General features: G+C 42.8%; 1 protein-coding gene across 2 annotated transcripts in view; it reads right to left on the reverse strand.

The window, feature by feature from the left end:
- The window catches only part of LOC126203036 (scavenger receptor class B member 1-like), a 257,606-nt gene that overhangs the window by 68,972 nt on the left and 176,086 nt on the right, over positions 1–12,548 (reverse strand). For both annotated transcript variants that reach the window (XM_049937273.1, XM_049937272.1), the window contains exons 5-6: positions 758–918; positions 414–558 (exon numbers count right to left, since the gene is read on the reverse strand). In XM_049937273.1, coding sequence (XP_049793230.1) covers positions 414–558; positions 758–918 — 306 coding nt within the window. The remainder of the gene's footprint in view (positions 1–413; positions 559–757; positions 919–12,548) is intronic.

Here is a 12,548-nt window from a genome sequence, read left to right on the forward strand (position 1 = left end):
GATACATATCAACGTTCGACATAACTTCAGCATTTACACTTATCATGAAATCGATGATAATGTTCTATTCTACAAATAAACTACCTATGGAATCAAACGGATTGGCTAATATACACCAACTTCATGTGATATTTACGCTATACGTGAGTGCCATGTACTTACGGCAATATGCCGTACACTTGTAGAAATCATTAATCAATTACCAACAGCCGGTTAGCTTTCCAAACTTGGAACAACTTGTTGATAATGGACGGTCCTAATATTGTGTTGAGGTTGCCACTGAAATCATGAGCAGCAATATACTTGCTGGTCTAATTAAAATTTCTCTTCAATATATGAATGACTTTGCAGTTATACCTAGCAAAACTAGGCTTATAATAAGAACTAAGCTAAATATACAAGAGGAAACTCACAATCAGTGCTAAGTTGGGTATTACAACGGTGTCTTCTTTGGCATTCCTTTCAGACAGTTCCTCTGAAAATGTCTCTGTACGATTAGGGATGTAAGTGATCGTACCATTATCGTTAAAGTTAAGAACAACATTGTCCAGATGTTCCCTGAAAAAAAAAGTGCGTATGATAGGTGATATGCAATAAGATTAACGAATAGTACAGCACACTACAAATTCAAAACAAGAGATACATTGTCCCTCGACTAACAAAAAATAGCCTAAATTCACAAAAGTACAATAAATTATCACAGATAAAGAAGTTAATTTTATAAGTTTTGTAATTTATTTATTAAGAAGATACTCACGAGTATACATATGGTCCAACCTCTTCGACACGAAGTTTCTCTCCACGGTGTAGGAAACCATCAGCATTTGTTACGTTAAACACAAAAACATTGTGTTTGATCGGAACCGGAGGATTCCTCCAGTGCTCATATAAGTACGATCCTTCATGAAAGGCTAACAACTGAAACAACAAACAGTTTCACATGTTGTAAAAGGTTATCGCCATTAATTACATTTTCAAAGTAATGCTCCTTTTTAGGCACTTCCAAGATCAGTACTAATTTTTGTGATAGTTAAAGTGAAATGGGCATCATCAAGGGGAAATGCTAAAAGCTTTATAAAACTGTTATAAGTGTTCCTAAGGACGTGAAGCTATAATTGTTGTCGGGTGTTTAAAATGTTTTTCAGTATATATCGTATGTACAAACAAATTGTAAATCAGTATTTTAAATTCAAACTTACTTATTTATCTATTCTTCACAAATGGTTCAAGTGGCTCTGAGCACTATGGGACTTAACAGCTGAGGTCATCAGTCCCCTAGAACTTACAACTACTTAAACCTAACTAACCTAAGGCCATCACACACATCCATGACCGAGGCAGGATTGGAACCTGCGACCGCAGCGGTCGCACGGTTCCAGACTGAAGGGCCTAGAACCGCTCGGCCACACCGGCCTATTCTTCACAGCTACAGTCTGTTATCTGAGAAGATACAGTAGGCCATACAATTCACAATCTCGTGGATAATAATAACTGCATGTGTTATTTATTCCTGGTGTTTAATTTTAAAAAAATGTTGCAGCTACTTTCTACCACTACAAAACTACATTAAAACACTTAACCAATAACGCAACTGTTAATACTACTCATACGACGTAATTAAATTTTCTTGAGACCTACCGAGTTTCTGATTCATCTTAGATAAAGTCTGCACTCGTCGCCGTTGATTACGCACAAAGTCCGACTTTGGCGTGGTGTCTGTTCTTTAGGACACAAAATTTTAATTCACCACTTCAGGTTCTATCCATAACAATACTACCGCTGGTACTGCAAAATCTGTTCTGTTTTTATAAATTTATTATGGTACATTTAAACTGTACCTTTTTGTCTCCACTTCTGTATCCGCTCTCATACTACGACGGACAACAGCCATTGTCTGCTGGATTCCTTTTAGCATTTCCGCAATAGGAAACGATTGTACGATTCACTGTAACGTCTCAGGAACCACACTTCTGTGATCACATGTACCAGTGCAATATAAATTCATGAGAAACCATTTCATTCAGTGTCGTCGATCTCAGTCGTCTTCTCTACTTCTGCAGAGATGTTGTCTAGTCGGGTTGTTAGCATTCTGATGTGTTTGAATGGCTCGCTAATATTCCTTGGCGCTCCTCTACACTGTGGCTGCAGTTTGGTCCAAGATGCGCCATGTTGACTCGCTCCTCAGTACTGCTCCGGAGTGCAACATCCTAAATGCCTGACGGGCATTACCCCTGCGTCCTCGTAGAGCGCACAGTCCCATAGTGTCTGTCCTGGAGTGCCCCCACAGCCACAGGCGCAACAGTGATTCATCTTTCTTTGACTTTGTGTAGATCCGTAGCATACTGACTATGACCGGTCAGGTAATATATCGGTCCCCTCAGGGGTTAAGATATCTCGTTTTTATCCTCTCCCTGATGCTAGCGACGGATTAATCTGTTCTCCCGCCTATGTCTGAAGTTTCCATTTCATTTTTCTACAGGCATAATATGCGATCTTGTATTCACGTTTTCGCATTAGCCTCAGTTACAAGTATCCTTCGTGCTTGCATTTGACTGCGTTTCTTTATTCACTAAATAGTTCCCTTTTTCCTGATTTGCAAGCCAAAAGGGAATATTCTAGAATTACTAACAGTGCAAACTGTCGTTGAACTCTTACGACTAATGAGAATGTCTTAGAAAGCTGCAATTGTGAGGCGAAATATTCGCATCACATAATGCATCTGATGCTGACATGGACTGGTATGTTCTCATTACGACCAAAGAAGGTCGCAATTGACTGTTTGCGATGATTAGAAGTTTGTTAATCACTTTTATACCTTCCGTTTATGATGTGCAAAGCTACGACGTACGTCCAGGAATATCCCTAAGTGTCTTGTTACTGTGCTTCGTCTAGTTGTTACCTCGTTCACTTTTATTTTAGGACTAGCTGAGTACCGGACGTTTCCCGGGTATGTATTTACTCAAATCATCTATTATTCAATCTCCTCCATCCACATCTATCTGTTGATCTCATCCTTCATCCACATCTCTTCCCCCTCCCTCTCATCCTTTCCGCTACTGTCTATTTCCTCCTCCCCCTGCTTATCTCTCCCTCCTCCCCCTCCCCATCTGTTCGTCTGTCCTTTCACAAGCTGCGACATTGTCTATCCACCTCACCACTCGCTTCTCCCTGTCGATTTCTCCATAACACTCTCTCCGTCCATCTCCTCTTCCTCCTTATCTGTGTACATCTCCTCCTTTCCCCTCAGCATCTGTCCATCTCCTCCTCTTCCTTCTCTCTTTATCATGCTCACCTCAATAGGACACTGTTGGTTCTGACCATCACAGTATTTTTTTCCAGATCGTAACTAATACTTGTCAGTAGGACGAAAACCTAGTCCAAGTCGTAAATTTCTATTTTTTATTCATTCTATTACTAGTTTCAGGCCGAGACCCATTTTCAAATCATCCTGCACGACAGAAAACCAAATTGGCACTCATGTATAATTCAGTTACTACCAAATTTTTAAGCATATTCTAAAGAGACAGAATATTTCTTTTCAAACATACATAACACAGTCGAAAATGGCATTTCCGAAGATGTCAGAAATGTGAAATGAATATTTGCACTTCACCTGCAGTCTAGGGGTCAGAGGGTTACCTGCCCTATGTAATAAAAATCTGAGTGAACGAATGAACGATGAACTTGAGCGAGCGTCATGGGACGTCCGCCCCGAACAAATACAACGACTGACAACGGACAAAATGAGTTAAAAAGTGTTAGCGGCTTTGGTTAGTAATCAAAAAGTTCTCGGCTCTGGGATCGAGTCCCGCCACTGCATAAATTATGATTAATAATCGGCATTGGTGGCGAAAAATTTCCGGCATAAGAAGTCACCCTCATTCTGCCAAAAGCCTTCACAAAGAGGGCGGAGAAGTAGACAGAGGTTCAGCGCACTCTCTTGTTCTAGGGATAGGAAAATGCCCCTAAAAGTGGAAGAATCAGCAACAATCAACGGCATGAGAATACAGAAGGCAATGGAAGCATTAAAGATATGTGCACGTTTCCACAGGGCATGTGGCCTGTAACTGGAAAAGTGCCATGATGATCTCTCCATTGGTAAAAGATTCCGGAATAGTCTCCCATTCGAATCTCCGGGAGGGGATTGCCAAGGAGGAGGTCACCATGAGAAAAAATTGAATAATCAAAGAAAAGACAACGCTCTACGAGTCTGGGCGTGAAATGTCCGAAGCTTTAACGTGACAGGGAAACTAGAAAACCTGAAAAGGGAAATGCAGAGGCTCAATGTAGATACAGTATGGGTCAGTTAAGTGAAATGGGAAGAAGACGTGGATCTCTGGTTAAATGAGTATACGGTAATAGCAAAAGCAACAGAAAATGGTATAACTGGAGTATAATTCGTTGTGGTTCAAATGATTCAAATGGCTCTGAGCACTATGGGACTTAACAGCTGTGGTCATCAGTCCCCTAGAACTTAGAACTACTTAAACCTAACTAACCTAAGGACATCACACACATCCATGGCCGAGGCAGGATTCGAACCTGCGACCGTAGCAGTCGCGCGGTTCCGGACTGCGCGCCTAGAGCCGCGAGACCACCGCGACCGGCAATTCGTTATGAATAGGAAGGTAGCGCAGAGAGTGTGTTACTGTGAACAGTTCAGTCACAGGGTAATTCTTATCAGAATCACCAGCAAACCATCACGGACAACGACAGATCAGGTATACAAGTCGACGTCGCAAGCTGAAGACGAAGACATACAGAAACTATGTGAGGATACTGAAAGAGTAGTACAGTAAAAGAGAGATGAATATCTAATAGTCATGGGAGAATGGAATGCAGTTGTAGGGGAAGAAGTAGAAGAGAACGTTACAGGAGAATATGGGCTGGGACAAGGAATGAGAGAGGAGAAAGACTGATTTCTGTAATAAAATTCAGTTAGTAATAGCGAATACTCTGTTCAAGAATCACAAGAGGAAGAGGTATACTTGGAAAAGGCCGAGTGGCACGGGAAGAGTTCAGTTAGATTACATCATCGGCAGAAAGAGATACTGAAGTCAGAAACTGGATTGTAAGGCGTAGTTAGAAGTAGATATACACTCCTGGAAATTGAAATAAGAACACCGTGAATTCATTGTCCCAGGAAGGGGAAACTTTATTTACACATTCCTGGGGTCAGATACATCACATGATCACACTGACAGAACCACAGGCACATAGACACAGGCAACAGAGCATGCACAATGTCGGCACTAGTACAGTGTATATCCACCATTCGCAGCAATGCAGGCTGCTATTCTCCCATGGAGACGATCGTAGAGATGCTGGATGTAGTCCTGTGGAACGGCTTGCCTTGCCATTTCCACCTGGCGCCTCAGTTGGACCAGCGTTCGTGCTGGACGTGCAGACCGCGTGAGACGACGCTTCATCCAGTCCCAAACATGCTCAATGGGGGACAGATCCGGAGATCTTGCTGGCCAGGGTAGTTGACTTACACCTTCTAGAGCACGTTGGGTGGCACGGGATACATGCGGACGTGCATTGTCCTGTTGGAACAGCAAGTTCCCTTGCCGGTCTAGGAATGGTAGAACGATGGGTTCGATGACGGTTTGGATGTACCGTGCACTATTCAGTGTCCCCTCGACGATCACCAGTGGTGTACGGCCAGTGTAGGAGATCGCTCCCCACACCATGATGCCGGGTGTTGGCCCTGTGTGCCTCGGTCGTATTCAGTCCTGATTGTGGCGCTCACCTGCACGGCGCCAAACACGCATACGACCATCATTGGCACCAAGGCAGAAGCGACTCTCATCGCTGAAGACGACACGTCTCCATTCGTCCCTCCATTCACGCCTGTCGCGACACCACTGGAGGCGGGCTGCACGATGTTGGGGCGTGAGCGGAAGACGGCCTAACGGTGTGCGGGACCGTAGCCCAGCTTCATGGAGACGGTTGCGAATGGTCCTCGCCGATACCCCACGAGCAACAGTGTCCCTAATTTGCTGGGAAGTGGCGGTGCGGTCCCCTACACCACTGCGTAGGATCCTACGGTCTTGGCGTGCATCCGTGCGTCGCTGCGGTCCGGTCCCAGGTCGACGGGCACGTGCACCTCCCGCCGACCACTGGCGACAACATCGATGTACTGTGGAGACCTCACGCCCCACGTGTTGAGCAATTCGGCGGTACGTCCACCCGGCCTCCCGCATGCCCACTATACGCCCTCGCTCAAAGTCCGTCAACTGCACATACGGTTCACGTCCACGCTATCGCGGCATGCTACCAGTGTTAAAGACTGCGATGGAGCTCCGTATGCCACGGCAAACTGGCTGACACTGACGGCGGCGGTGCACAAATGCTGCGCAGCTAGCGCCATTCGACGGCCAACACCGCGGTTCCTGGTGTGTCCGCTGTGCCGTGCGTGTGATCATTGCTTGTACAGCCCTCTCGCAGTGTCCGGAGCAAGTATGGTGGGTCTGACACACCGGTGTCAATGTGTTCTTTTTTCCATTTCCAGGAGTGTAGATCACAGCACAGTAGTGATGAAGAGTAGGCTGAAGTTTAAGAGAGTAGTCAGGAAGATTCAATACGCCAGGAAGAGGGATGCAGAGGTACTACGGAATGACAATATACGCTTCAAGTTCTCTAAGGCTATATATATATATATATATATATATATATATATATATATATATATATATATATATATATATATATATATAGCAATAAGGAATCGCTCAGTAGGCAGTATAGTTGAAGATAAATGGACGTCTCTAAAAAGGGCATCACAGAAGTTTGAAAGAAAAACATGGGTAACTGTGAAGAAAACATGGGTAACAGGAGAAATGCTTGACTTAATCGAAGAAAAGAGGAAGGACAAAAATGTTCCGCAAAACTCAGGAATACGGAAGTACAAGTCGCTGAGAAATTAAATAAATAGGAAGTGCAGGGAAACTAAGACTAAATAGTTGTATGTAAAAAATGAAGAAGTCCAAAAAGAAATGAATGGTGGAAGGACAGGCTCAGCATACAGGAAAGCAAAATAACCTTCGGTGACATTAAAAGCAAGGGTGGTAACATTAAGAGTAAAACGAGAATTCCACTGTTAAATGCAGAGGAGAGAGCGGATAGGTGGAAAGAATATATTGAAAGCCTCTGTGAGGGGGAAGATTAGTCTGATGTGATAGGAGAAGAAACAGGAGTCGATATCCAGCATTAGAATCAGAATTTAAAAAGGCTATCGAGGACTTACTATCAAATAAGGCAGAAGGGATACACAACATACCATCAGAATTTCTAAAATCATCGGAGGATATGGCGACAAAGCAACTAGTCAAGTTGGTGGTAGGATGTACGAATCTGACAACATACCGTCTGATGTTCGGAAAAAATCAGCCACACAGTTCCGAAAACTTGCAAGAGCTGCCAAGTGCGAGAATTATCGCACAATCAGCTTAACAACTCATACATCCAAGTTAATGAAAAGAATAATATACAGAGTAATGGAAAAGAAAATTGAGAATGTGCTGGATGACGATAAATTTTTCCTTAGGAAAGGTAAAGGCAGGAAAGAGGCAATTCTGACGTTGCGGTTGTTAATGGAAATAAGATTAAAGTAAAATCAGGACAAGTTCATAGGATTTGTCGACCTGGAAAAAGCGTTCGACACTGTAAAATTGTGGAAGGCGTTCCGCATTCTGAGAAAATTAGGAATAAGCTGTAGGGGGAGAATGGTAATATACAACACGTACAAGAGCCAAGAGGGAATAATGAAGAGTGGACGACCAAGAACGAAGCGCTCGGATTAAAACGTGTGTAAGACAAGGATGTAGTCCTTTGCTCCTGCTGTTCAATCTGAATGTCGAAGAAGCAATGACATATATTAAAGAAACGTTGTGGAGGGGAATTAAGATTGAAAGTGATAGGATATCAATGATACGATTAGGTGATGACACTGCTACAGTGAGTGAATGTGAAGAAGAATTACATGATCTGATGAACGAAAGGAGTCTAAGGAGTAACAAATAGAGTTTGAGAGTAAATCGAAGAAAGACGAAAGTAATGGGAAGTAGCAGAAATAAGAACAGCGAGGAACCTAACATGATGATTGATAGTCACGAAGTAGATAAAGAATTCTGCTACCTATCCAGTAAAATAACCAATGACGAACGGAGTAAGGAGGACATCACAAGTACACTAGCAATGGCAAAAAGGACATTCCTGTCCATGAGTAGTCTACTAATGTCAGAGATAAGCATTAATTTGAGGAAGAAGTTTCTGAGAATGTAGGTCTGGAGTACAGCATTGTATGATAGTGAAACAAAGACTGTGGGAAAACTGGAATAGAAGAGAATCGAAGCATTTGATATATGATGCTACGAACGAATGATGAAAATTAGGTGGACTGATGAGGTAAGGAATGAGGATGATCCGCGCAGAATCGGTGAGGAAAGGAATATGTGGATAGCACTGACAAGTAGATGGGACAAGATGGTAGGACATCTGTTAAGGCATACGTGTATGACTTCCATGGCACTAGAGAAAGCTGTAGAGGCAAGAACTGTAGAGGAAGACAAGAACTGGAATACATCCAGCTAATAATTGAGGACGTAGGTTGCAAGTGGTACTCTGAGATGAGGAGGTTAGCACAAGAGAGGAATTTGCGGCGGGCCGCATCAAACCAGTCAGAAGACCGGTGAGCGCTGTCGTAGGGAAACCTCGGAAAGGGGGGACTCTATTAGGCTGCAGGAAACATTTTTATTTACTAAAATGTTCTCTATCCATCAAGAATACAACAATTGATACCATAACAGTACTAGTCAACAATAAAATTAAACCGAACCACATAAAGTAATGAACGAACAAATCGATTTTTGGCTTTGTTGGTTTTTTGCTCTGTTCCAAAATGATGTATAGTTTGTAATAATTCCCCCTGCCACCAACCCCGGTGTTACTACCACGACTGCCTGGAACACGAACTCCTGAGTACCGTGGCCTCGTCGCCCACCGCCACCTATTCCTCCACACTATTTCCTTCCCCCATTTCCACCCCCCCCCTCCACTCATTTTCTAAAATTCTCGTAGCCACGGTTTCATATGTACTGATTCTAATTTCCAGCTTTTTTAATCTATGTGCCTGCCACCTGCAACTCGTGCTTGCCGACGCCCATTCTCCCCTTCCACCTGCCTTTCTCATTTCATGAAAATACCTTGCATATTTTACAGTAAGTGGTTCGGTTCTTTCATCGTTGTTACGTTCCACTGTTCATGCACTGAAGAGAACAATTCTGATTTAATTATGCATTATCGTCTGTGGTGCCTATAGGCTGCTGTTGATTGGATAATAAGGTTTCTGTGTTTGTTGTGCCTTTACGTTCCTTATGTGGTATGATGTGTGCGAGAGATCTTGAATTTCGGTTTACAGGTGGATTACATGGTCTTCACCACCAAATTATTTTAATAAATTGTTTGTGTTTCTTTTTGTTACCGTATTTAACTGTAAGATTACTCCTGAGTAACACACGGTTTCTCTGATGAACATGGTAGTTCTTATTATTTGACTGTGAAGAAATGGTGAATAGTCATTTCTAGTCTAATGTTCAGTAATTTTCTATTATTACTGCTGATATTTATTTTTACATTCTTGCCGTGTTGTGCACTTGACCTCCTCGTTTTTGGCTCCTTGATCTTCATGCTCCTCCCGTTCCCCGTTTCTCAGCCCTCTATCCTCCCCCATCTCTCCCCTCACCACTCCCCCTACAACCACACTCCCGCCCTATACGCCCATGAGTATGGTTATGCTATATCATCCACAGCATGGCAAGGACGTTGTTGGTGCTTTGTAAAAGGACAACTTTGCTATTTAATGCTTCCTTTTAAGCGGGACATATTATGAAAAAGTTGTTTTACCTTCACGTAATTTGTAAAGTTTGATGTGGTAAAGTTTTTGTGCTTGTAAATGGTCGGAAATGATGAAGATTTTTAATCTCTTTTGGTTTTGTTTTCTTTTAATACCAATGTGGATATCCACATTTAATGATTTTTGCGTGCCAACATGGCATACAACTTCGTAATGTCTGCCGTGGGTGATACTGCTGTGTTTTACTGTTCAGTAGTTATCATAGTTTGTTTCTGGTACAGGATTTAAAAAGTATATAGGTTTATTGTTGACTTGTACAGTTTCAAATTTAATGATTTTTACGTGCCACCATGACCTACAGTTTTGTAATACATGCCGTATGTGGGGCTGCTGTGTATTATTGGTCAGTGATTTTAAGTATTTGTTTCTGATAAAAAAATTTAAAAAATTATTAATTTTAAAGTTGACTTGTGTCGTTATTGTGTGAATTGTTGTGTTCTTGATGGGTGGAGAATATTTTAATGAATAAAAAATATTTCCTACATCCTGATACGGCGTCCTCTTCCCGATGTTTTCTTATCACCGAGGTGGGAGTAATCTGCCAGTTATCTGTATGCACTGTAAATGTTCATTGCATATTTTTGGCATCCTCCGAAATGCCATTTTGGACTATATGATATGAGTTTGAAACGATATGTTCTGTATCTTTAACATATGCCTAAGAATTTAGTAATTACTCTATTATATATGAGTGTAGATTCGTTTCCTGCCCTGTAGGATGCTTTGAAAATGAGTCTCTGCCCGAAATTAGTTACTGAATGAACAAAAAGTAAAAATTTGTAACTTGGACTGGATTTTCGTTCTACTAATTCACAGAAGTTGCTGACCCAATCTACTCCAGCATGCTTTTGGTTTACTAATATTGTTATCAAATTTCGTCGAACTCGCTCCAGGGGATTAGAGTGACCTTTATACCATCGCCTTTGCCGGAGTACCCACATGTCGCATATATTAACCGGCCGCGGTGGCCGAGCGGTTCTAGGCGATTCAGTCTCGAACCGCGCGACCGCTACGGTCGCAGGTTCAAATCCTACCTCGGGCATCGATGTGTCTTATGTCCTTAGGTTAGTTAGGTTTAAGTAGTTCTAGCAGACTGGTGACCTCAGATGTTAAGTCCCATAGTTCTCAGAGTCATTTGATCCATTTGTCGCATATATTACACGTTTATGACGTCACATTTCCTGACGTATGTGGCGTGTCATCCACCTTGTATGTGGTTTTTAAGCGATTCGGAGAATACCGACCTGGTACTCACGTCCTGCCTCGGTTTGGGAAATATTTTCACATTTTTACACACTAGACACAGACGGACGGAGGACAGATGTTCCGTCCCTGGGGTTAGAATTGGTGACATGAAGGGCGTCGGGCCATCCTCTGCCAACAACATTACAAAATCCAGAGTAACATGCTGACCCTGTGAAGAAATGGGATAGCATGTAGAAAAAAGATTATTTTAAAATTGTGGACCGGTGTAACGTTGTGTAGAAGAGATACACTGACGGAAAAAATCCCTACATTAAAAAATAGTTAATGCAGACTACTGAAATACATTAATCTAGGTAACACACATAACTGATTAACATTGCAAGATCTCTGGTTAATCCAAGCGAGAGAAAAGCCATTGCAAATCTGAAATGCTCTTAATTAGTAACTGGTGTAACCGCCAGAACGTTGAATGCAAGCATGCAAAAGCGAATGCATTGTCTTGTACAGGTGTCGGATGTCTGTTTGCGGGAAGGAGTTCCATGCCTGTTGCACATAGTCGGCCGATACTGGGACTGTTAATACTGTTTGTGGATGACGCTGGAATCGTTGTTCGATAATATCCAATATGTGCTGGATTGGTGACCAAACATGTGATGGAGTACGCCAAAGGTTACAACAGCGGTGTGGTGGCTAGCGTTATCCTGTTGGAAAACACGCTCTGCAGTGCTGTTCATGAATGGTAGCACAATAGGTCAGTTCATCAGACTGAAGTTCACATTTCCAGTCAAAGTGTGCGGATAACCAAGAGAATGCTCCTGCTGTCATATGAAATCGCACACGTATTCACAACTCCAGGTGTAAGTTCAGCGCATCTAGCAAGCAAACAGTTCGGTTGCAAGCCCTCAAATGGCCACCTTCTAACCAACACATGGCCATCACTGGCACCCAGACAGTACCCTGCCTCGCAATGAGCACACCAGTGAAGTCACAAATGATGGTGTCTTGGGCTCAGCATAATGCATGTGACAGGGTGTCTGGCACGGAGCTGTCCTTGAAGTAACCGATTTGTATCAGTTCGTTGTGTCATTGTGGTACCAACAGTTGCTCAGATTGCTGCTGCAGTTGCAGTACGATGCGCCAGCGCCATACGTTGAAGCCTGGAGCCCGGTCTCCTTGCAACAGTACGTTCTCGTGACCACCGCTGCCAGCAAACACGTACGGTTGATACAGTCGTACCAAATGTTTCTTCATTGTCGTAGATGGAACATCCAGCTTTTTCATAGCCTCTTTACACCACCTGTGAGGTGTTCATAATGGCGTCCTTAAAGGGCATTCTTGACTAACATCAACTCATCAAGTCCAGCCTAACGCTCACGACGATTACAAGGTGTATTTAAAGCAAATCTGATTCCCGTCCTCGAAGTGG

The sequence above is a fragment of the Schistocerca nitens genome, chromosome 9, assembly GCF_023898315.1.
Source record: "Schistocerca nitens isolate TAMUIC-IGC-003100 chromosome 9, iqSchNite1.1, whole genome shotgun sequence".
NCBI lineage: Eukaryota > Metazoa > Arthropoda > Insecta > Orthoptera > Acrididae > Schistocerca > Schistocerca nitens.